At 35.5% G+C, this 26861-nt stretch overlaps 1 protein-coding gene and 2 pseudogenes across 1 annotated transcript in view; all 3 read right to left on the minus strand.

Annotated features, from left to right (window-relative positions):
• NHLRC2 (NHL repeat containing 2) overlaps positions 1-26861 on the minus strand; it is a 73319-nt gene that overhangs the window by 24487 nt on the left and 21971 nt on the right. The window contains exon 5 of the mRNA XM_037803993.1: positions 18872-19001. Within this exon, the coding sequence (XP_037659921.1) occupies positions 18872-19001 (130 nt within the window). The remainder of the gene's footprint in view (positions 1-18871; positions 19002-26861) is intronic.
• LOC119510009 lies at positions 22687-24837 on the minus strand (annotated as a pseudogene).
• Positions 23587-24068, minus strand: LOC119510008 (annotated as a pseudogene).

Here is a 26861-nt window from a genome sequence, read left to right on the forward strand (position 1 = left end):
TAACTATCACATAGTATTTGATTTTTAACTGAGACACACATCAGAACAGCTATTTAAAAATCCATTGTTCATTGGTCATAAGCCTTACAAATAATATAGTTGACATTTGAAAAAAACTAAGAGAACAATACCTTACAATATAGCTCTGCTTACTAACATTAATGATAAATGATTTTCTATTAAATTTTAGAGATTGAATGTCACAACTTATTAAAATATGGCAAAGCCATATTTCTTAATTTTATTGTTAAAATATTTACTTATTTTAATTTAAAATGTATTTTGAGGCGGCTTTTTAATATAATGGAGACATTTTTAATTAAAATAAATTAGTCAAACACATGTTAAAAGAAATATCTTGAGTTGGTGGTTAAAACCTGGGAATGTACAGTGAATCTTGTGGTGGACAATGACTAATTAATTGTACAAATATTAAAAAGTTCTTTCATGAAATAGAACAAATGTATGACACTATCACCAGGAGTTAATTATAGAGGGTATATGGGAAAAATAGTACCTACTGCAAACTATGGGTATAGTTGACAGTAATATTTTAATCTTCTTACATTAACAGCAACAAATGTATAACACCAATACTATGGGTGAATAAAAGGGGGGAATAGAAGGGGATAAGGTGTGTGGGATGATTTGGGTTTTCTTTTTTACTTTTATGTCTTTTCTGGAGTAATGAAAATGTTCTAAAATTGATCATGTGGATGTATGCATAACTATGTGATGACACAGTGAGCTAGTGATTGTATACTTTGGATGGTTTGTACAGTGTGTGACTGTATCTCAATAAAATGCACTTAAAAAAAGTTGAATGCAGAAAGGCTGCAGCAAAACAAACAAAAAAAAAACAAAACAAAAAAGAAGAAGAAATATCTTGGAAAGGCTATTTTATTTGCATTTTCTTTAACTTCAAGTAACATCCAGAGGAATTATTTTTCTTTACCTTGTATTATTTTCAAGTATCTTTCAATTTAGCAAGAACAACAAAAATGATGATGATGATGAGAATAATAGTTCTTAATATACTGTAGCTGCTAGGTGCCAAGCACTCTACAGATTGTCACTTAAAATTTTCTCAAAAGCCTTAGGAGACAGGTACTGTTACTAGGCCCATTTTCCAGAAGAAGAAACAGGCCTAGAGACATTGAGTAACTTTCTATGGTCATGAGCTAGGAAAGGAAGGAACTGGAATCTGAACCCAGGCTAGTCTTAACAGCAAAATCTATGCCCTTAACCATTTCACATGTTGTTTCTTTCTCTGTGTTCTTAAGTACTATCCTATAAAATCAAATTCCTTTTTCATACTCAGATATGTTTGTAAACAAACTGTATTAAAAGGGACATTGGTATCCACATTTTCTGGGGACTCAGTATCCGCTTAGATCAAAGGCTTTTCATAATAATTTGTAACATACCATATTGCTCTTTCTGTTTTTCTAGGGCCACAGTCTGGGACTACTAGAATAAAAAGGAAACCTAAACCAGTAAAATATTCTCTATTATTACAGATCGACTGCCATTCAAATGAAAGATTCAAAGTATGTGAAGCACTTAGAACAATGTTTGGAGGTAGCAACATTCAAACCTTAGCCATGATGATTGTTTAATGAATTTAGATCTTAAGTTTGTAATATGTTGCAACAGGGGAGTATAAATATATTAACAGAAAGGACAGCCCTTGATTAGACACCACCGAAGGTAAAAAGTGTAACATAATCTCTTCCACTTAATAAGTTTGTTAATTTTACAGCTAGCATTAACATCGGTAGCCAAAAATGTACTCAGTTTAAAATTGCTTATTTGTATAAAATCTACCACAAATCCAAGATGATCAACTTTTTAGCATTAAACAATGAAAACTGTTTTATGTTTTATGATCCTACTTAGTCACCGGTATTAACAACTAACGAAATGACCTGAAAAAGTACTTTAGTATGAAGTACGAACAAAAGACACAGAAAATCACAAAATGAATAATCTGTTGAAATTTAACTATTTGGAATATTTTCCAAACACAATACACTAAAGCCTTTTATTTATCCAACAATATTTTCAGAATGCTATGTGAAGAATTGTAAATGATTATTTCTCAAGTCCTCAGAGCAAAACTAAACTATGCTTATGGTGGTGTCATAGAACCCTAAAAGGCTCCCAGATGTGTTCCTCCGTCCAATGCCTTGGCTTTGGAACCAGGTGGTTTTGCATTTGAATCTGGCTGGCATCACTTTGTAATTGTGTGTACCTCATCTGTAAAATGAGGAAAATATCACCAATGTCATTGGATTATTGGGAGGAGTGAATCAGATAATGTATATAAAATGTCCAACACAGTGGCTGGCACAAGGTAGGGACTCAAGTGTGCTCCCTCTCTCCTTCTCCCGGAAAGCTCCTTCCCAGAAAGAGATCCTACCCAGCCCAAATAATACAGCACACACACCGTGCCATCACTCTCTTGCCCTGGTCCTGCCTTCTTTTTCTTTGCAGCACTAATCTCTATCTTACATGTTATTTATTTATTAGTTTATTTCCTTAGAGCATAAGCTCTGGGAGGGCAGCAGCTTGGTTTAATTCACCATTGTATTACCACCTAGAATAGTGTCTGGTACATAATAGATACCCAGCTAAATATTTAAATTTTTCCCCAGATGCCATAAGAAAAATGCTCTCACTTTTGTCATTCTGCCTATGAGCACTAAAATTATCTTAAAGATGGTTGGGATTTCCCCTAGGAGACACTTTGGATGTCTGAGGGATAATATTTTGTAATGTAGTATAGTCATGCCAGAACATCTACATAATAAATAAATTATTTTATTATAAACTACTCTTATTTCTCTCTTATACATTAGAAAAAATATGTGTAGGTAGGTTATATTACCTATGAATGATTTCATTTCAAATATGGTAAAGGGGACTTAGAAAATAAGTTATTATAAAAAGGGATTGGGGAACTGATAGGGACAAGAATTCTAAAGTTATACCCCAAAAATAAAGTCTTTTGGTATCTCTAACAAGTTTCAATTCATGAAAAAATTCTTAGCAAACTAGGAGTAGAAGGCAACTGATTTAATGTGATATCTTTTAAAATATTCTATAGCAAACATGATATTTAATAGTAAAATACTGAAAACATTTCCCCTGAGAATGGAAATGAGACAAGGATATCCACAATCAGCACTCTTATTTAGCATCATATGGAGGTTCAAGCCTGAGCAAAAAAGTAAGAAATACAAACAAAAAAACATGAAGATTGGAATAAAACTGCAATTACTAGCAGATAACACGATTATGTAACAGAATATCTTTAAAATTTTAAATACAAACTATTAGAATTCATCAGTGAATTTAGTAAGGTGGCTGAATATGAGGTTAATAAACACAAATAAATTCTATTTTTATACCAGCAAACAAACAGAAAATAAAATTTATAATGGCATTAAAAAACATCAAGTATCTAAGAATAAATCTAAAAAAAGATGTACAAGCCCTTTACACTGAGAACTGAAAATCATTACTGAGGGAAATAATCACAAATTTTATACAACTTAGCCTCATTGAAAAGTCAGCCCTGGTCAGTGTTAGGACCTTGTAGATAACCAGGCTGACCAAGGAAACAAAAATAAAAGTACTATATTCTTCCAGTTGCTCAGGTCATAAACCCTAGAGTCCTCCTTAATTCCTCTTTTCTTTCACATGTCACATCTGATCCATCAGTAAATCCCTCTAGACTCCTCATTCCAAATACGTCCAGAATTTGAGGACTTCTTACCACCTTCACCTGATCTAAACCACCATCAGGAATAACTACAAGGATGAACTCCTTACTAGTCTAACTATCACCCTGCTCCCACCCTGAAAACAGCAGCTTTCTCTTTCACATGAATATCCTACTCCAAAAAAAAATCTGGAAGGGCAAGGTAAACAAATTCAGTTCTAACCCTTAAGAACAAAAATATTTGATTTTCTTGGCATTCTTTTAATGGCTTTGTCTTGATATAGCAGAGCTATGTTGGTGTAATATCTGAATGAAAGATCAAATTAGGGCTCAATTATCTAGTTCTCAAAATAGTCCAGTCTAGTTCAAGCAGGGTCTCTACGAAAGCAAAAGCTTTATAGCAATAAAGTATAAGCATTTGTTTGGTCTTGTTCTCTGTATACTTATTTCCTTTAGATGCTGCGGCAAGTCAGGATACAGATGCAGAGGATTCTACATACCAGATGAGAAGAGGAGGATGGTGACAACAACAATAATCCAGAATACTTCCTATGTTTTATTTCTTTTACCTTAACAAACTTAAGAAATCTTATAATCACATCTCCTTTTTATAAAGAAACTGAAATTCACATAGCTAGTAAGTGATAAACTTGGAATATGAAACAATTCATGAACCTGACTCCAGATTATTAGTTGTTCTAATCAGAATAAAAGAACTATGGAAGTGAATTCTATGCTCCTCTGCCCAATTCTCTGCTTCATCCCTTCTCTTACCCCTCCTTTCTGACCCTGCCCTATGGATTTAGCTCTGGCATCAAGTACCCAAGTGCATTTTTGTGTGTGATCAGAAATAGGGCTATGACAAAACATAACCACAGCTTTCCACTCCAGGATGCATGGCTCAGCTCACCCCTTCTGCCCTTTTTCTCAACCCATAGCCCTTGGAATGGGTTTAGGTAATCTCTTTAAAGCACTTCTTTTCCAGCCTTCCATTTTTGGTTTGCTTCACATTATCAGCATATCTATGTGACATAGATTTTTAAGACAAGACTGTATCTTACAGCAAATAAGGATTAGCAAACACATAGCACTTTGTATGTGCCAGGCACTGTTCTAAATGCTTAAAATATATAATGTTAAGCATTATAATCCTCAAAATAAGCATTTGAGTTTATGGTATCTTCAATTTACAGATGAGGAAATTGAGGCATTAAAAAGTTAAGTAACTTGTCCAAAGTCATAAAACTTCAAAGATGTGAAACTGATTAAAACCCAAGCAGGTTGCTCCAGAGTCCATGCTCAAATCTGCGATGCTACACTTCCTCTCAAGAAGTTTTTATTCTCCTTGATTATTTTCCTGAGGGCTGAAGAGTTTGCTTGTTCTTGCAAATAAAATGAGTTGGAAAAAAAAAAAAAAAAGGTGGTCTGGCATTTATAATGCCTATCTAACAATGGTCATATTAATAATTTAAACTGTTCATCCTGGATTTTGAACTCTAAAGTTCAAAACAGTTGTATTTCTGAGTATAGGTATTAGTTTCATTTCTTCTAACAAGAATGGAGTACTCCTGAACATTTCACACTTAAATTAAGAATGCATTCAATATCACTGACTGGCAACAGTCACTACTTAAAAACAAAAAATGGGCAAAGCCAAAAGATGAAAAGGTTTTGAGAATAAGTATTTTAAAAGGTAAAAAATCCTCATAATTATCAATAAAGAATAGAGAAATATTCCCAGAAAACAGTAATAAAATCATCAAAGGAGATAAGAAATGAAGAGAAAATTACTGTGATCTAGCTTTTAAAAATTCTGGGTTGAATATTTTAAATTACTGTGATCAAAACAGATACTACTAATTAGAACTGTCTTAATAGGATCTGTGGAATCATCCAATAGTGTCAATGGAGCTGTTTCTACTTAGGGAGAAGCAGCAAAGCCTGTTACCCCATTGGAAAGAAAAGACCAATTATAACTGGGCCAAGAAAAAATTCTTTACCATTAAGGAAGGGCAGGGAACTGTCTTGGGCCAGAAACTGTATACTGATACCAAATAGAAAACTCTACCACTGGAGGAGAAGCAGGAAACTTGCCAAACCAGAGATCCATCCAAGGCAGAGTTTAGCTGCCAGAGATGAAGAGCAGTATTTAACAATGAAAAAGCTCCCTATGGCCCTTCATTAAGGACCAAGGACACAGGCTTTTACTAAGATTAGGGCTAGACCAGAGCAATAGAGAACACTTTCTATCCTCAACACAAGCCTAGTGGATAGTAACAAGCAGCAGCAGTCTATCGCACGGGGAGCTGTGAGAGCGTACAGAAAGAACCCCTTTGTGACTTACCTGTGCAGGAATGCCTGAAAGCTGACGGTGGAGCACTAACATTGAGAAAAACCATAGAGCATCTAGGCCCTCATGCTAAGGCCACACCACACAGTAAGGAGCAGCCCAGTGCTAGAGGAATTTGAGGAACTGAAAGTAACCATACCAACAACAAAACCCAGCAGCAGCTCACCTTCTGACTAAACTGACTTAACCCCCATCCTCCACCATTATTAGGGCCTCTGCTGACATTTAACAGAAAATAAGAAGACACATACAGACAAGAAAAAAAGTAATCCATTTTCAAGAAACAAAGCAATCAGCAGGACCATATTTGCAAATGACCTGAATGTTAAAACTATCAGACACCCACTTTCCAATATGTTTACTATGTTAAGGAATCTAGAGGAAAAGGTGGCCAACATACCCAAATAGAGAATTTCAGGAGAGAGATGAAATCTGTAAGAAAGAGTAAAATGGAAATGGTAGGGAGAAAAAAGCCTAATAAAGAAATGATGAAGTCCTTCAAAAGCTCATTATTTGACTAGACATAGGTAAGGAGAGAATCAGTGAGCCTAAAGAAAAATCAATGGAAATCATCCAAACTGAAACACAAAAATAAAATAAAAAAAAGAATACAGCATGTGAGAGTTTTGGATATATCGATAGTCTAACACACAAGCAAATGAAGTCCCAGAAAGAAAAAAATAAAAAGAAATAAACAGGCTGAAGAAACATTTGAAGAGATAATGCGTGGGAAATTTCCAAACATTAATAAGGATATCAAACCACACATTCAAGAACACCAAGCCGGGTAACTCCTAGACACATCATTGCCAAACTGTTGAAAACCAAAGATGAAGAGAAAATCTTGAAGATGGTCAGTGAATAAGCACATATGACATACAAAGGAATACGGAAAATAATTAAACCACATCTCTTGTGAAAAACTATGCAAGACAGAAAACAATGAAGTGACATCTTTAAAGTATTAAATGAAAAACAAACACACAACAAAAGCTGTCAACGTAGACTAATATATGGAATGAAAATGCCTTCCAAAAACAAAGGAGAAATAAAGACTTTTTCAAACAAAAAAAGCAGAGAGAAATCACTGTCAGCAGACCTGTACTACAAGAAATGTTAAAGGAAATTTTCAGGCAGAAACAAAGATTCCATACAGGAACTTGGACCTCTAAAAACACCAGTTACTTTGGAAAACAGTTTGGCAGTTTCTTATAAAATTACACATACAACATGGTAATACCACTTCTAGACATTTGCCCAAGAGAAGTAAATGCATATTTCCATATGCAAATCTGTACACAAATGTTTATAAAGGTTTTATTTGTAATTGCCCAAAACTGGAGACATCTGAAATGTCCATCAACTGGGTAAATGAATAAACAAATTGTGGTATGGCTACACAGTGGAATATTACTTAATGATAAAGAACAAACTGCTGATAGATGCAACAACAAGGATAACTCTTAAAAGCATTATGCTAAATGAAAAATCCAGACACAAAAGGATACACTGAGGGAAAACAAAATTAAAACTAGATCATCATTGCTAGTGGCTAGAGCTGGGGGAGGAGACTGACTATAAGGGGGCATGACAGAACTTTCTGGAGGTAATGGAAATATTCTACATCTTGATTGTGGTAATGTATACATTCATCAAAAATTCATAGAATTATACACATTATAAGGATGAATTTTACTTTTTGTAAAGTATACCTCTTTTACCTAAGAAAAATCTTATTGACACAAAATCAAAGTGGTAAGGCAGTGGAAGAATCTTCTCTCAAATTTTAAGCATAAAAATAGTACAATTCTTTTCATTTTAACAAAATAAAAACACACTAATCACACTGAATAACATTTATTCCTCCAAAAGTCTATCATCTGATTATTTTTAAAGGATAAATATTTTATGGCATTTTATAGCACATTAATGGAAGTCAGAGAAACATATTACCTAAGCACATAAGCATCAACATTGTCAATTATCAGACCAGCATACTAAATAATTGGATTTCAACCATTAAAGGTTGAGCAAGAACAGTTAAATTTCTATTTAGGGAAAATGCTGATTAAAGGGCCAAGAAAACTCAGTGAGATTGTAGCACATTTTCCTTTCTATAAATGATTCTGAATTAGGTAAAGTATAAAGTACATGGAGACTGCCAGGGTTTTTGACATTTATGATAAAAAAAAAAATAGGTTACTGTCTGGCATACAAAGTGGAATCAGCACAGACCTGACATACAGTTTTGAAACATGGCAAAGTTTCTGCTGAAAAAAATGAATTTACTGCTTTTACTAATTATTTTAATGCATCATGAAGTTCTTACCACATTCAGAGTGAAAATAGAAAAGAATGAAAAAAGATGAAAAAAATCACTTGCAAAATTACCTTATCTCTACTAATTTTTATGCCCTTATCACTGCAATGGCATAATTAGGTTAAATATTTGGGTGCTTTAAAAATACATACATGCATATATGTACATATTACATGTATATTTTAAGTAATCAGAGATACTTTAAGTCACTTTATCTAGTTCTTTCTTGAAGTGTGTTGTTTACTGAACTGGGTTCCTTGGTAATTCAACTGGGTAATTATCCTTGTTATTTTTCATTCCTTTTATCTAATATTTTCTTTTTAAAGCTTAATTTTTAATTAAATATGTATACAAATGGTACATATATAAAGTTCAAATAATAACTAAACAACCATGTGCATACCACCCAGTTTTAGAGGGAGAACATTATTAGAAACTCCATGTGTCCCTCTATGACCACATCTCTCCCTCCCCCAGCCTCCAGAAGGAACCACCAGCCTAAAATCTGTCTTTTTAATTCTCTTCTTTTACTTTTTAATTTTACCATGCTTGATGGATTCCTCAATGTTTACTGAACTTTCTATAAAAGAAATCATATTGTAGGTTTCTTCTGTGACTTGCTTTTTTCACTCCTTCTGATAATTGTCCATGCTACTGGGTACAGCTATGCTCATTCATTTGTACTGTAGGGTGGCCCACTGTATAAAGATACAGTGATACCTAGTCTGTATTTCATGTTTTCCTCCTGATATTTCTGTCTTCCCTCAAATTCCTAATGGTAGAATTTCAGAAATATTCAGAAAGTATTAAATTTCAGAAGTATTTAAAAATTTAAGTGTTTAAAAGAATAATAATTTTTCTTAGCCACAGTTTGCTTCAAGTTGCATTTATTCCCAAATCTATTTATGACAGTTGTACAATGATGTAATTTAAATATCATATGAATCAGTGAAATATGAAAACAAAAAGTTGTCTCTGAAAGCAAAGTTGAGTACTTTGGAAAGACACAATAAAGTCAAGAAGCTAAGTCAAACTGCTATTGAATTAGGTGCGCAAAAGATAATGGAAAAGAATGTGCTAAAAAAATTTCATAAAAACCTAGTGGACATCAGTCCTCATATTTATTTGCAGGTATTTAAAAATTCTTATGACACTTAAAGAAACCAAAACAATACATTATGGGTGGTGCAAGAAAGACTGTTAGGAGCCCTCTTATATAAACAGCTTTGGTCTTACATTGGCTAACAAAATGTATACTCATATATCTTACATTAAAATAAAATATGTTTAGATTCTTCATGATTCCCTGCTTTCACAGATTTTTTTTTTCTACCTGGATTGATTATTACACCCAATGACTTCATTAAAGAGGGATTCCACAGAATTTATTATTTCTATTCTTATTTCTCAAAGGACTCAGATAGCTTACAAAGAAACAAACTCCCTAATAAAATAAATTTAAAATAAGAAAGTTGAAGCAAAAGGTAAATAATGGTAGAAAAGAAAGACATAGCCATATTAATATTGAAAAGTGAATGTCATGTATTCATCACACTTTGCTAAAAATAAATTTATCTCTAAGCAGCCAATACCACAATGCAAACATAATCAGTTATGATATTCAAAATATCCAGGAGCCTAAAAAAGAAACCTGATGCTTAGGAAGAAGTATTAGCCGTAAAAAGTAACCAGAAAATAGTTTCTCCAGCAGATAATCAGAGAAATCGTTTATAATATAATAACTGAAACCATCAGCAAATCCTTATGGTAAAAAGAGTGACAAGTTTCATAGGGCTGTGTTTTGATGAAATAAATACTATGAAACATATATATACACATAAATATAAATGAATTGCGATGTTTGAGTATTGATATATTTTCAATGAATGACATCATGCCAAAATATAGTTTAGTAAAAACAATTTTGAAAGCAAATATTCTGATCCAGTTTCCCTATACTCTGACAATATTCATTAATCTGACATTAGATTTCAGAGTAATCTAAAGCAATGATTCTTAAAATTTTGGGAGGGGTAGTAACATACCATTTTGAGAACATGGGAGGTTTAAGTGTCTTATAAAGTTTTGAATACCTTGCTGTACAACTCATGGCTAAAAACTCATGGACTAAAGTAATTGGTTAATGTGATTGAAAGTCCTTCATTTAGTGCTTAAAAACATTTTTTCTTAGCCAGCATTTTTAAAGGTGAATAAGCTTAAGCGCATTAAAGATGACTCCACCTGCCAAGTATCTGGAATGAAGACACTTAAAATTCAAGTTACATGCAGAGTCATAGCTTTTTTTTTTTTTTTCATGGTTTAAGTAGAGAGTTTAAGGTTTATTAGAGGAAGAAAGCAGGTGGGAGCCAGCGAAAAGAAAGAAAATGGCTCCAGCTCTCTATCTGAGAGCAGCATTTTTTTAAAGGCAAAACCCACGTTGGGATGGGAGGGTGCTGGGGGCAGGGAAGGGTGCCTGCTGAGCGTGTCCTGTGCCTCAACTGAGTGTCTATCAATTTCTGGGTGGACTGGTTGCTATTCTGAGCATTATTCTTCTTTGAAATGTAGCTGTGTCATCTGTGGCTTGTTTGTGGTCGTTCATCTTATGGACCTATCTGATCTTGCCTTATACGACCCCTGGGGTCTAGGCACCACTATGACTGGGATTTCTAAAACAGCCTTCAACCCTTAGTGTATTGTGCACCTGCTATCTATGAGATAAGCAGCAGGGCCCCTGGATCAGACATTCCTTCTATATGTTAGACTCTTTTTTCTGGGGTCTGACATTTATGCCTTTTATTTTTAATAAAAAATTGGTACAGGTTTGGGTTGAATTTTGGGTTAATGCTTTAACTCAGCTCGAAGCAACCTTTGTAGGGAATAGGGATGTCGCACTCTTCTCTTAGCTACTTCCGGCTGGGTGTGGACGGAGCTGGGGAAGAGTTGCTTTGAACTAAGTTTTAGCATTATTAGATTGATGTCTGGATATCTTCTGCTGGAACCAGCTGGTAGTGAGCCTTTTGCTGTGGCAGGAGCAGATCTTCAATTTTTCGTTGCAGCAGTAGTATGTTTTCAGAATTTTGCTGGTTAGTCATGGCTGCTATTGACTCAGACTTTCTCAGCAATTAAATCCTTTTTATGAGACATTTTCTTATTTTTAAGAAACGGTATCTTGTGAGCATCTTCTATAAAACGGCAAGTGGGCGGAGGTGTTCTTGTAACTGCTCTTTGCTGAGCAAGGGAGAATAGATTCTTATATTAATTTGGAAGATGCTCTGGAAATAAACTTACAGATACAATATACACAACAACAAGACAAACAAATGACAAGCAGAATAAAAACCATGGTAATAAGGGCTATTTTCTATTTTATGCTAAATTGATTAACCACTTAGAAAACATTTAGTTTACTATAATTTTAACATGATTATTATTATTTTGCATATGATTTAATATCAAAGAGACACTGTTATATTTATTTGGTATATATGTGTAGCACTGAATGCTAATGAATGCTTAAGTTTTTCCTGAGCTGCACTGGGTGTTAAGTTTACAATACTATACACGCTGTCCCCTCATAGGAGCAGGCCTTAGTGTTAATTATATTTTTAGGTTTCAACCACATCACATTGACAATTACAGCTCCGGGAGGTACCTTCTTTGTACACTTGTTATAGTGCAGCATCGTTGGTCTTTTGGGAAACAGGACAGTGGGTTGTAAGGTTTCACTGGGCTGTTTTATAGCACTCCCAAACTTGCAGCAGAGCTAGTTTGGAGGCAATGTTCACCTGGAAAGCTAAAGTGATTGAGTCTTTTTTGGCAGGCAGAGGCAAAGGTGTTTGTAGTAAAAGGTGTTTTCAGTAACAGCATGTTTCCATTTACTTCTGGAGCACATCCATGTGACGTGGGTGACACCCTTATAGTTTTAGGGACCACAGAAATGGGTCTTATCAATAACTCTGATGGGGAGAGAGCATGCAGGCACAGTACTAGGAGCTTGGTTTAAACATGCAAGCACTTTCAGAAAAGCATTAGAGTAAGCATAGTTCTATTTACTGGCTAAACAAGGCTGTTAAAAGGACTTTGTGTTAGTGGTATGGGTTTGTTTGTTACACTTTAAACCTATGGTTTCTATTAGAAAAGGCCTGAGCCTTATCAGATCTTGGATCAGCCAGTTTGGGTTTCATTAAGTAAACTCCCATTCAAATAAGAGCATAGGGACAGACAATAATTTAAAAGTAAAGAGTGCTTAATACAAGAATTTAAATAAACAATCAAGGACATAATAATGTTAACATGAAGTATAAGAAGTTATTTTGATAAAACAGACTTTTGATTCCTACACTGATTACTTAGAAAACACTTTACAACCTTTTATCAAGAAATAACACCTCAATAGTTTAAGGAAACTTTTTTCTTAATAAAAACAGCAGGAGACAGTAACATGAGGAGCTTGCAGTATGGTGAGGAATGTTTATATTTTGTGAATTATTAGGCACATACCCACAACACTGAATATTAATTACTACTTTGGGTGGTGGTTAAAATATTTAATGCTATTTTGTTTTATAAAACCACTTTTTTTCTTTAAGTTCTGAGGTTCTATTGCTAAGCAGTGTTATTACTAGTTTTTACCATTTTTTAACTTTGACCACAGAAATAAATGTTTTCACAAACTTTTTACAGCTTTCTGTATCTATCTTTCAACCTTGACTACAGAAATAAATTTTCCACTCTACAAACCTTCTGCAATTTTCTGTATCCATCTAGGCTTCATCCCACATTCCTATCCATCCAGGCTTCATTCCACATTCCTAAACAAACAGTTATTTAGGACAAAGCTACTTTCCTTTTCCCCTTAATTAGAAAAACATTCTTTATACATTCTATGCCACATGCTATTACCACCAAAATTAAACTTGTTAGAATGATGCTAAATATTTAAAACATTTTAGTTAATGCATTTTGAAACAGTAATAAACAATCTTTTGGCTTTTTTGAGAATATTTACAGCTTTTAACTGCTTAGCTTGTCTTGAAGTACAAACTTCTAATATAGGACTCAGAGGATATGAATAATTTGTTTTAGTTATTATACTAAGACTTTTTACTTTTTTATTATTTGGAAATTGTATTTTAGTGTTTTAGGGTGAAACTGTTAAATATGCTTTTACATTAGAAGGAATAACTGTTTTTTTTACCATTAGAACACAAATCATTAGTTGGCATATGAGAACAACAAGGCTCCTTAGCTGTTTGATCTCTGTAGAGAGAGGGAGTCGAAGTTCTTATTACCAGATTCCTCAGTAGAGACATTATTTTATGACACTGGTTTGACAATTCGCACTTTTGCTGATTTTTAAATTGTATTAGTTACTTTTGATGTCTTTCTAGCAATTTTAGGTTTTTGCAAGGACCCTTTTGACTAGGTCTTTTTTGACTTCTTAATTTTAAAAATTCATAGGCTAGCACATTTACATTATTATTTCTTTTAATTAATTACTTTGGAAGGCTTTATATTAAAGCAGAGGTGGAAATTCCGCATATTTTTAAATTGTAACTTTTCTTTTAACTTACAGATTTTTTGTCTTTCGTGAGACAGTTTGCTATAGCTAGCCATACCATACATAAAGGCCAGCTGACTGCAGCTATAGCTCATTTGTTATTTTTATTAAATTTCATATATTTCTTTTTGTTCTTGTAATACATTTTTAATTGGATATTACTTGAAGGTTAGTGTCCCATTTTCTGGTTATTTTGCACTTTTACTTAATTTATATTATGGCTACACAGAGTTGCAATAGTGTACTAACAATTTTAATGACACTTTCCAAATTTAGACCAATTATTAAGAATAGTTTTTAAGGGAGATGTAGCTGGCACATTTTGAGAGTCTCCAATGGCTGAGCAATAGCAAAAGAAATTATAAAGACAGAACATAGGAGTAGGAGCTGTTTAAACGTAACTGGTTTTTCACACAAATGCAAACCGTGCAAACTGCACAAAATTTAAAAGGAGAGCTACAAATCTGGGGTTATGGTTAGTGAGGATCAAACCCACTGAATTTGCATGCACGACCCTTGGATCAACTTAATTAGCCTTACTACACAATAGACTAACTGAAACAAAAGAAAGCAAAGTGAACACAATAAACAAAAGATTACACACTTCCCCAGCACAGGGAAAGTTTGGATTGCAAAGCCACCTTAACTCAGATGCATTTGGTGTTTGTCTGCTGCGGGTGCTTTCACCTGGACCTCCCAGTCCCTGTACTCAAGGAAAAATTTCTGGGGAGCTGGTAGGCACAGAGCTGAGGGGTCCAGGGGAGCTCCACAGCCGACGAGTCATGTATCAGGACGTTTGAAAACACGGTTTTAAAGTAGTTAGGCTCACCTGATCTCGTATCAAATAGAGAAATAAGTTTTCTTTTTGTCAGGGGAGAGGGAAATTTTTAAGTAAGTGACTTGTGGCTTAGGAAATTGTTTTTTATCTTTGGAAACTTTATATCCTTTCTGTTGGATGTAGTTAGGGAGAGCGTTTTTGCGATAAGGCTTCAGGGGAGCTGCACAGGAGGTCATCTACATATTGAAGCAGCTTACTGGGATGTAAATTTAGTGTTTGTAAATCAGAGGCTAAATGTTGTTGGGGATGGGGATGGTTGGTTGATAGTAAAACAGCAGGAGACAGTAACTTGAGGAGGTCTTGCCTTATTCATCCATCCTCAGGTTGCGCCAGGTACACACTCCGGGCTTGTGCTGCAGCCCCCTGCCTGGGAGAGGAGGGCTGGAGTGGGAGACAAGGGGAGGGGCGTGCAGACAGGACGAGGGGAGGGGAGTGGAAGGGGTTAGAGAGGAGGACGAGAAGGGAGGGAAGGGGGTTAAGGACGAGGGGAGGGGAGTGGAAGGGGTTAGAGAGGAGTTACGAGGGAGATGGTTTGCAGGGGTAAAGAAGCAGAAGCTGCTTAAAAGCTTTTCAGGGTTAACTTTTGTAGAGAGGAAAGTGGAAGACTTAGAAGGCTTTTTTTTTGTGAAGGAGGAGGGTTTGGTAGGAGGTGACAGAGTGGCACAAAGATAGCCAGGACCGAACAGTTTAGAAAGCTTGAGATTAGGAGCTACAGACCACTTGTTGTTGTGCCGAATAAAATTACTAAGTTCAGCAAGAATTTGCCAATTCAAAGTGCCATTTTTTGGCTAACATTTTTTGTTGTTCTAAAGGATACTGCGGCCAAACTGTATTACAGAAATGAATAATTTTTTTGGTTTTACCTCCCCTTCTAATTGCAGTTTATTGAGATTGAGGAGTAAACATCCAAGGGGGGTAGATTTAGGAGTAAATTCAGTTTTGGAGCCACAGAAAAGTGACTGTATATTACCCATGATTATTTAAGAAATTTGAGAGGCTTGTGGTTTGTTAGGGAACTTTGCTTGTCAGAGGCTTACAGAGATCGCCCGTGAGAGACCCAAGGCTCCCCTGCTCCTTTAGAGGCTTATGGTCTCCCTGGATGAGGCTGACATGAATTGGGGCTATGCTCGTCAGAGGCTTACGGAGATTGCCCGTGAGAGGCCCAAGGCGTCCCCTCTCCATTAGAGACTTGCAGAAGCCACCCAAAATGTTGCTCAAGTGAGACTCACGGCCCAGATCCATACGACCCATCGCAACAACAGAGCAGGCATCCCCGGTTTGCTGTTGGGGGTCAGGAAATTGCATGCAGTCTTTTGCCCAAGGCGTCCCCTGGGTTACTTGAACTGCTGCAACGGGGAAAGACACTCATGGAGAGTTGGAGAGTTTTGACTGAGTGCTCAAGTTTTCCTAGGCTTACGAAGCCGGGCGCCGCATTAAAGCAGGCCGAGGCGCCACACTGGGGTGGGCTGGGGTGTCCACAGGACACCGAACAAAACTCCCGAGGGGGGATCTGGGCAGAAAGTCGTCACTTACCTACCTAGGGCCAAATTAGTTGTAGATATTTGAGAGCCATGAGGGTGTGCCGGCATTGCGTCAAGGTGGTCTGAGTTGATGGACTCAAGCTGCTTGAATGCAAGGAAACCTGAATGGCTGTAGTTCGGGGAATGGAGTCGACTGGAAGGCGGCCCCGTTGCCCCAAGGGGCCGGGAAACTCAAACCACAGTCGGTCCTCCGAATGGGACTGACCAAGAGGCTGTCCTGTTGCCCTCTAAGGGGCCGGAGACTCAAGCCTCAGTCAAACCTCCGTCCCAGGTTTTCGGCACCAAATGTTAGGTTGGAGTCGTTCCAGAATCCACACAACGCAGTGAGTCATGGTGTAAGTAGAGAGTTTAAGGTTTATTAGAGGAAGAAAGCAGCTGGGAGCCAGCAAAAAGAAAGAAAATGGCTCCCAAGCCATAAGCTTTTAATGACCTGTTGAGCTGAGGAAGGACTCATTTCATTTATTGAAAACTGAGGAGCTTAATAAAGACACAAATCTAAAATAGCATATGACTCCAGCTGGAAGTTGAGGAAATATCTGGAAACCAATTCTGGTTGCATTCTCAATACAGAGATAAACAACCAGAAATTCCATGTCATAAAGTATGACAAAAAATTTTAAAGTACCCCTTGGCCATTAAATAAATCCAACTTAGTAAAGCACCCAGTAAAGTACATCCTGCTTTTAAGCAATGTAAATTTTGCTATATGTGATAGACTGAATTATTGGTCTCTACACTTCACTCTATAATATCATATATCCACACCCTTGCCATGGCCTCACTGTAGGTAGAGTATACACTCCCAGCCCCTGACTTTGAGCTTTGTTATGTGACTTGATTTGATAATGGTAACTTTACCTTTTTGCTTCCTCCTTAAATCTGCATATGATTCCATAGAAAGTTCTTTGTTTCACCAGCCTTTTAGAGACTACCCCCACCCACTTAACCCCATATAGAAACAGTATCACTGCCTTTAGAATATTTTACAGCAGCATTTAAACAAAGCCTCTGAACATAAATTTAAGCAAGTTTAATCATAAATCACATTGGGGGACAAATAATTGGAGGTCATTAAAAAAGGTGTTGGATTCATTAAACATTAAATTCATGGACAACAGCACTACAACTCATGCCTGAAAAAAGCTTATCTAACACACATATTTTCTCTGTAAGGTACATACTTTCTCTTTTTTGAGCCTAGGAACACTACACAGCCTTCAACATGATGCTTTGGGGACCATTTTAAACAGTAAAATCACCAATAAAAAGCAAAACAAACAAACAAACCATGTGAATTCTCAAGTTTGGAATCCTTGAATAATGAGGATCGACTTGTGAAAGACAAATTGGCATCCAGTATGCAGACTACGGCATTTTATTCAGGACACCAAAGTTTTGATACAGCAAAGGAAACCAGAACAGAAGGAGCTTCAGGGCTCTTGGGATGGCAAAGGACATATTTTAGACACAGAAAGGAAACTTGTTTGACTCCTGATTGGACCAGGGTTTGCCCATCTTATGGGGGAGGGCTTAGGGCAGGGGGGTTATTTGGTATTGAGGCTAGATTAGCTATCTGGGTTAACTGCCTTGACGGGGATTTTAAATTTTAAAAGATAAGGAAAAAACTTAAGAAGGTTATTACCGGACCTAGGCGGTAGATTCTTTGCCCGATGCGCTCAAATGACCAATTCTTGAGACACTAGGGTTTCAAAGGGAGAAAGAGTTTATTGCTAGGCATGAAGCAAGAGAGCAAATGGTCTATCGGCCTAAAAATCTATCTCCCCAAACTGCAGTAATTCTGATAGTTTTACAGTATTAAAAGATGGGCAGGTTTTCGGATAATGGGCACAAGGACTCCAGATGATATAATTAGAGGTGATCTAATTATTGAGCACAAGCAGATTGATTACATGTTTAGTCACAGAACGTATGTAACAAAATGGCAGCCTTAATATGATGATGGGCATGATTTTTAGTATTATAATGAGGTGTAGGTGACTTCCGGGTTAACGTCTAACCTTCTACGCATGTCATGCGGGCCCTTTTTGGTTAGATTGGCTTCTGTTATCAAGATAACTTTGGACTTGGGGTGGGTTAGTTCTGGGCTGACCCAAGACCCTTCATCAATAAACATTAAGGGCTGTCTTTAGCCCTCATAAGAAGCTAAAATCGAAAAACTGGACAAAATGGGCACAAGTGAAGGTTAGTCACAAGGTTTTTACAAGCACAAGGTAAAAGACTATACAATCATTATCAGATATCAAGGCAACTGGATTATAGTTTGGAGATTTCAGTTATTTCCTTCTGTTTACTCTGATATACCAGAATTATCAGACTGTATATCTTATGTATAATAATACATACACTATCTTATATGTATTACAGCTGCCTTTGTAACACAACTAGTAAACCCTAAACTCTACATACAAACATACAGAATTAGAATCAATCCAAACGAATGTCCCAAGAATATTTTTTAAATCTTACTTTTATTACACAAAATTTACTTGTATTTAATATTAAAAGTTGACATACCTGATGTTCCAAAAACTATATCCCAAGGGGAACTAATGGGTTGTTGTTCTCCTTTTGCTCCACCTTCTTTATCTGTACCTTGAATTCCAACACCAGCTACAGTGCTCACAATCTCAGCTTCTAGATCAACCTATAGAAAGTTAATGAATTTTTTTTTAATGTTTATACTTTTGCTTTTTTTCCTTTGATATGTGAAGATTTCCAATAGAACACACAGAGAGTATTTGCAACACAATATTTAGGAAAAACAGTGATCAACCCTAGAGCGGATTTCTTGTTAGTCATATGCACACACTCAGTCCCTCTCATTTCCCCAGTGGCACATTCCCTTTTTTATTCCTCTTGCCCCAACCCCTGATCAGGCTTCCACCACAACTGGAGTTAATCTCATTTTAACTATAAAATATTTTAAAAAAAGGAAAATTTGAAATTTTAAAATACAATCTAGCAAAATGCATGTTTTTTAAAATTAAATATATAATTTCAGTTATGATCAGCTAATAACGGACTCTCATATGAGCTTACTATGTGTCAGGCACTGACAGAGTGAGCGAACCAGCCAGCCATCCGTCCGCCAGTGACCCTATGACACAGGTACTCTGATTTTGATTATTTAGAGGAAGGTGAGATACAGATAGTTAAGTAACTTTCCTAAGATCCCACAGCTATAAGGTTGAGGATCTGGTATTTGAACCTATATAGTTCTAGCTTCAATATATTATGTTGCCTCTACTTCATACATAAACTGAAAAACTAAGGCATTCAACTGGAAAAAGATGCTCTGGTTTCCTCTGAGGCCCCAACTACCAACACTGTACCATGAAAATTTTCAAACATACAGAAAAGCTGAAAGAATTTTGCAGTGAACACCATCACCTACACAGATTCTACTTTAATATTTCACTATTACATATTTTATCCAACTATCAATCCCTCAATCCATTTCATTGTTTTGATACATTTCAAAGTAAACTGCAAACATTAGTACAGTCTCTAAATATTTCAGTGTGTTTATCGGTAACTAGGGTTCCATATATTTTAGTCCCTTTTTCCTTTTTTGAGGTAAAACTTACAACGAAATGCACAAATCTTAAGTGTACCATTTGATGAATTTTGACAAAGGCATAAACCTGTGCAACCTCAACTTCCACCAAGATATAGAACATTAGCCTCACCCCAGAAAGTTACCACATATCTCTTTGTAGTCAGTCCTTGACCCCAGAGGCAAAGACTTTTTATCCATCATAGTTTTATTTCTTCTAAGCCTACACATAAATGAAATCATAAGATAATGACTCTTTTGCATGAGCCTTCTTTCACTCAGTATGTTCTTGCGATTTATTCATGTATTAGTTTGTTCCTTTTTACTACTGAGTAAAATTCCATCATACGAATAAACCAAAATTCATTTATATATTATCCTAATGATGGACACTCGAACTGTTTTTAGATGGAGCTTTATGAATAGGGCTTCCAGAAGCATTCTTGTACAAGCCTTTTTATGTATGTGTTTTCACTTCTATTGGGTAAATATGTAGCATTGTACTTGCTAGGTCATAGGATAGGTAGAGCAGGTATATGTTTAATTTGATAAGAAATTGCCAGAAAGTTTTCCACAGTGGTCTGCCATTTTGCATTCCCACCAACAATGTGAGAGAGTTCCAACTGCTCCACATTCTTGCCAACATATGGAGCTACTGGTTTTTAAAACTTTAACCATTCTAGTGGGTATGTAGTGGTACTTCACTGTGGTTTTAATTTGTATTTCCTTCTTACTCATGATGTTGAGCACTTTTTATGTGCTAGTAGCTATTCTTACATAGTCTTCTTTTGACAAATGTCTGTTCAGATCTTTGATTCATTTTGTATTGAGCTATATTCTTATTTTTGAATTGTAGGAATCCTTTTTTGTATCATGGATATATTAGTCCTTCGATAGATATGTTTTGTGACTATTCCAGTCTCTGGCTTGTCTTTTTATTTTCTTAACAACACATTCTTATGAGCATAGTTTGTAACTGCAATGAAATGTAATTTACCTTTTTCATTTACGCTTATTGCTTTCTGTGTCCTGTTTCGAGAAACCTTTGTCTATCTACAAGTCACAAAGATATTCTCATATGTTTTCTTCTAAAAGCTTTATGACTTTAGCGTTTACATTTAGGCCTACGATCCACCTTGAACTGATGTTTGTACCTGGTGGGTAAGAAATGGGTTGTTTGGTTTTTTCCATATGGGCATCCAGTTGTTCCAACAACATTTGCTGAAATAACTTTTTCCATTTGATTACTTTGACACCTTTTTGAAAATCAAATATCTATAGGTATGGAGCAACTTCTAGGCTCTCCATTCTTTTTTCACTGATCCATATATCTGGCCTTACGAGCATACTCACAGTCTTGATTCCTGGAGCTTTATAGTAAGTCTTGAAATCAGGTGGTGTAAGACCTTTAACTGTGCTCTGTTTCAAGACTGTTTTGGTTATTAGATATACTTTATTTTGCATTTCCATGTAAATTTTAAGATCAGCTTAGTACCTACCAAAAAACCTGATGGAGTTTTGATTGGGATTGCATTAAATCTACAGATCAGTTAAGAGAGTAGTGACATCTTATTTAACAGTATTGAGTATTTCAATCCAATTCTAGATTAATTTCTTTCAGTGATGTTTTGTAGTTTGCAGTCCACAGGTCTTATACTTTTTTGGTTAAATTAGTCTAAGTATTTTATGGTTTTTGTTGCTATTAGTAAAGATAATTGTTAGGTTCCAATATCCAACTGATTATTACTAGTATATAAAAATACAGTTGATCTTTTTATATCTGCATTCTACAACCTTCCTAAATTCACTTATTAGCTCAAGTAGCTTTTTGCAGGTTTCTTAGAATTTCCTATGTATATGATTATGTCATCTGCAAACAGACAGTTATTTCATCTTCCTTTTCCATCTGTCTGCCTTTTCTTTTTCCTGCCTTATTGCAATGCTGAGGACTGCCAATACATCATTTAACAGAAGTGGTGAGAGTGGGGATCCTTGCCTTGTTTCCAATCTTGGAGGAAAGGAATCGATATTTTGCATTAAGTAAGATGGTAGCTGTAGGCTTTTGTAGATGCTTTTTTTTTTTTTTTTACAAAAAATAAACAAATTACCTTTATTAAGTTACTACTTCAGTCCTTACATTGATTTGTTTAAAAAAAATAGTTTGAATTACCAAAGTAAGTACACATAATAAATAGAAAATAGGGATGCATAGTGTTGGATATGTATTAGCCATCTTTACCTGCTGAAGACAAAATTCGACGCACAATTAGCATTGTTGAAAGAGTAACAATGCCTTTAAGCTAGAGGGTAGCTTAAAGCTCTGGACCACTCACCAAAAAAGACATTCACTGAATATCTGGAACTAACCTCACTACAGCACTGAATACTACCCCTCATAAGAACAATTAAAAAATATCAAAAGTGCCAGGGGACTTTTACTGACAGTTTTTTAAACTCAAAGTTTTAAAATATCTCATGATTAGGTAAATATAGTAAGCCACAGGGCAGCCACTGTAACAATAAGCTATACAGTATGAATTTAATAATTAAATGTGATATGGTTACTATAATGCATACTGCATGAATATCTAAACTAACTTCTTTCAAGTAAAGTAATAGTTAAGTTTAAACTTAGTTTCAATTTCTGCTCAGAAGAGTGATGTCACTATTCTAGCAACAGTGAAGACATCCCATGATTGTAAATGCAGAACATGCTGATGTACACATTGCTTTGAATTATACTCAAAGAAAAAATTTCTAGGTACATGTGATTCAATATTTTATGTGCAAATTTTAAATGGTACAAGTTTATAATAAAAGCTGGGATTAACAAATACTTTATAACTTCTCAAAGTTAATGATGAAAGCACTTCCTAAATGTGAACAAACTTTGTTACAAGTAGGTAACACCACTTCTTTCTCCTCTATGTGTGACGAACTTCATGTAGCATTAATTCCTGAGGAGCATTTGTTTCTGGACCATACAGCTTACATGCTCTTCTTTCTTTCTTTTTTTTTTTCTTTCATAATTGAGATTTTATTGGTTGTTCTGAAGATCAGCACACAGACATTATGAACAATTTGTACACAATTAATGTATGTACCGAAAATCTAAAAAGCCATAGAATTGTAATTCTTGTCTAAAGTTATTCCAGTGACTTTCCAGCTTAAAATTTGGAGGCAAGTTTTCCCTAAGAGGATATCAAGTACCAATATCTTCAAATGTTGATAAACTGTTACATCGTAAGTCCCACTAATTCACAATTTAATATCATACACACTAAATACTCACATTTCCAATCTTTCACAGCACATAACAAAGTTATTAGGAAAACTGGACGACCACAACCAAAGATGTTACAGAGCACACACAGTTCTGACAGGGAGAGCCAAGATCAGGGAGCAGTTTTAAGAAACTATTCTACTAAAAACATTGGAATAGAAGTAATTTAAAATGTTCAAGACATATTAAATGCAAGATTGTGATTCCAAATCATCATTTAGTATGCGTTGTATTACAGGGTATAAAAACTGCCACCCCCCACCCTATGGAATGTTAAAGCTGACAACCAAGACAGTCAAAGCCTCCCATAATTCAATATCCCACTATTTTCTGGTTGTACCAAAAAATAAACAACCAGCAAATGATCTCTCCTCTTAATAAAAAGCATTTACACTTAAAAAATGGGATGAGGTGGGATTTCAATCTCCTTCTTAAAAATGTTTCTTCTAGAGCTACTAAAAAACTTGCATTTACAAAATAGTTGATAAAAATATTCCTCTGGATTGTACAAGAAGGGAGAAACAGGGACCACTGATAAGACATGGTATATGAGATTAATCAGACTTGGCTTCTTTCTCTCCTGCTTCATCAGAGGCTGGACTCTCTTCATTTTTAGTTTCTCCATTTTCTGCAGGTAAATCTTCAGTTTCTTGGTTAGCCATTTCAGCTTGTTTTCCCTTTGCTCCTCTTTTTCCTTTTGGTTGCACTTTTTTGTCTGAAGACTTATCCTTTCCCGCTGCCTTTTTTGGCTTCGCTTCCACTTTCGCAGGAGCAGGCTTAGCTCACAGCCTCGCCGACCCCCTCTTGGGCTCCTCCTTCCCCGCGCCGTCGGCCGAGCTGACCTTCCTCTTGGGCATCCTAGCGGCGGAGCGGGCACTTGCCGGGTGCTGCGGTCCGCGGCGTGCCAAGATCCTTCACGAAGCTGAACTGCCGGCCTCCGCCGCTCCTTCCGCCACTCGAGCTGCTGCGACCCGCCGCTCTTCTTTCAAAGGCAGCTACCATCTGCTTTACAACTTCATCGAAAAACAGTATGGCAAGCTGAAAGTGCAGAAGTGAGCAAAATTCAAAAAAAATTGAAAAATCCAAAATACTAGTTCTTGGGGAGCCAGGAAGACCTGGGCTAAAACAGTCTTCAAAGGAAGACCAAACAGTCTTCAAATGATTGAAAAGTCTCCCATCTGTACAGAATGCAAAATGTGGTTTCACCAAGGTTACTACTGAGGTATATCGCGCCAACATAGGTAGAAACCCAATTTCTAATCATGTTTTGCAGTATCCATATCTCTTTGATATTACACCTGATTTTTTGCAACAAGGAACAAAATGTTTATAATCCTCCATTCATGATATCACATCATACATTTCCTGTAGAGAATATCCTTTAATTCTTCTCTCCGAATATTCTTTTCTTTTGTTTATTAATGACAGCAATTTGGAAGAAAGTTCTTGCATATCTCTCCTTAGGGACAACTGACTATGTAGTGGATGAGTTCTGCTCATCAATATACCACAGGAAGGTAAACATCTGATGTTACGTGCAGGTTTGTGCACCGGAGCCAAGGCTCCAGCCACTACCCCCGACTTTGGACAGCATTCTGAGACCACCTTCCTTAAGGCCCTCTGACCAATCCGAGCTGCCATGATAGCCCCACTAAAGCCGGTTGCCAACTCCAGCTATAGATGTTTTTTATCATATTGAGAAAGTTTCTTTCTATTTCAAATTTGCTGATTTTGTCATGAGCAGGTATTGAATTGTTTGCAATGTTTTTCTGTGTTTATAGAAACAATCATGGTTATTGTCCTTTATAGTTCTACTATGGTGAATTACATTGATTTTTAGCTATATCTCTTTGCATTATTATTTTAGTGGCTGCTCTATAATCTCCTGTGATTATAAAGAATATTCATCTATTTAACATATATATATATATATATATATATATATCATTAATGAACCCATTCTGTGAAAATAAGTGATTGAAACAGATCTTGATTTCAGAAATGCACCAAAGAAACTGATATGATAATCAAAAAACTTCTCTTTCAAAATGCCCAGGCCTTGGTGATTTTACAGGGGAGTTCTAATAAATGTTCAAACAGTAATAATCCCTATGTTAAAAACAAAACAAAACAAAAACAAACAGAAAAAGGAAGAAAAACTGTCCAACTCATTTGATGAGGTGTGACCCTGATTCCAAAACCAGATGAGGACAGTACAAGAAAAGAAAATATAGACCAAATTCATTTATGAACATAAACTTTTAAATATTAAATACAATTCTGGATAATTAAATCTAGCCTGTTCTAAGAAGAAAAAACAAGGAAAAAAAAAGGAAAGCGAAACATAAAAAAAGGAATAAATAAATTTAGCCTGGTCTTTCTAAAAATTATTAGGTAAGGTTTATTTAAGGAATAAAAACATGGTTTAATATTGGAAAATCTATTAGTATAATTCATCACATCAAGAGAGCAAGGGTAAAAAAATCATACAATTATTTCAATAAATGTGGAAAAGGAACTTAATAAAATTCTACAAAAATTATTAGCAAGTATGAATGAAAATAAATTGTATTAACTTGAGAAATCATTTATTCCACAAAGCTGCAGTAAATATTAAACATATTGGGGAAAATTTACATGTGTTCCTTTAAGATTGGATAAGATATCCACTATTACTGCTAATGTTTAACAGCAATGAAGGTCCTGGCCAGCAATATAAGAAAATAAAAGCAAACAGGAGATGTATAAATTAGCCTTTTTTTTTTTTCAAACTAAAGAATCATTTATGTAGAAAACAACCAAAACATCTTTTGGCAGAATTGGGACAGGCTGACCCTAACATTCATATGGAATTGTAAGGGACCCAGAATAACCAAAACAATCTTGAAAAGAAACAAAGTGGGAAGACTCACACTTCCTGTTATCAAAACTTACTACAAAGCTACAATGCGAAGTACAGTGTGGTACTGGCATAAGGATAAATATACAAGACCCAGGAAATATAACTGGGAATCCAGAAATAAACATGTATATCTATGGTTAATTAAATTTAACAGAGGTGCCAAGACCATTCAATGGGAAAAGAATAGTTTCAACAAATGGTGCTGGGACAATTGAATATCTACCTGCAAAAGAATGAGTCTGGACCCCTACCTCACACCATATACAAAATCAACTTAAAATGGATCAAAAACCTAAATGTAAGAGCTAAAACAACTCTTAGAAGAAAATATCTTTGTGACCCTAGTTTGATTAGGCAAAAGCTTCTTAAATATGACACCAAAAGTGAAAGCATTAAAATTAAAAATAGATAAATTGGACTTCAATCAAAATTAAAAACATCTGTGTATCAAAGGACACTATCAGGAAAGTGAAAGGACTACCTACAGAATGGGAGAAAATACTTGAAATCATATAGCTGACAAGAGTTTAATATCCAGAATATGTAAAGAAATCCTACAACTCAACAAAAAAAAAGACAAACAGCCCCTGTAAAGAACAGGCATAAGGACAGACATAGAACAAAGAACAGAATTGAGTCTATATTCATGGTCAATTTATTTTTGACAAAGGTGCCAGGGGAATTCAATGCGGAAAGTAGTCTGCTCAATAAATGATGCTGTAGTAACTGGATTTTCACATGCAAAAAGATGAACTTGGACATT

Source organism: Choloepus didactylus, chromosome 15 (assembly GCF_015220235.1).
Source record: "Choloepus didactylus isolate mChoDid1 chromosome 15, mChoDid1.pri, whole genome shotgun sequence".
In the NCBI taxonomy this organism is placed as follows: Eukaryota; Metazoa; Chordata; class Mammalia; order Pilosa; family Megalonychidae; genus Choloepus; species Choloepus didactylus.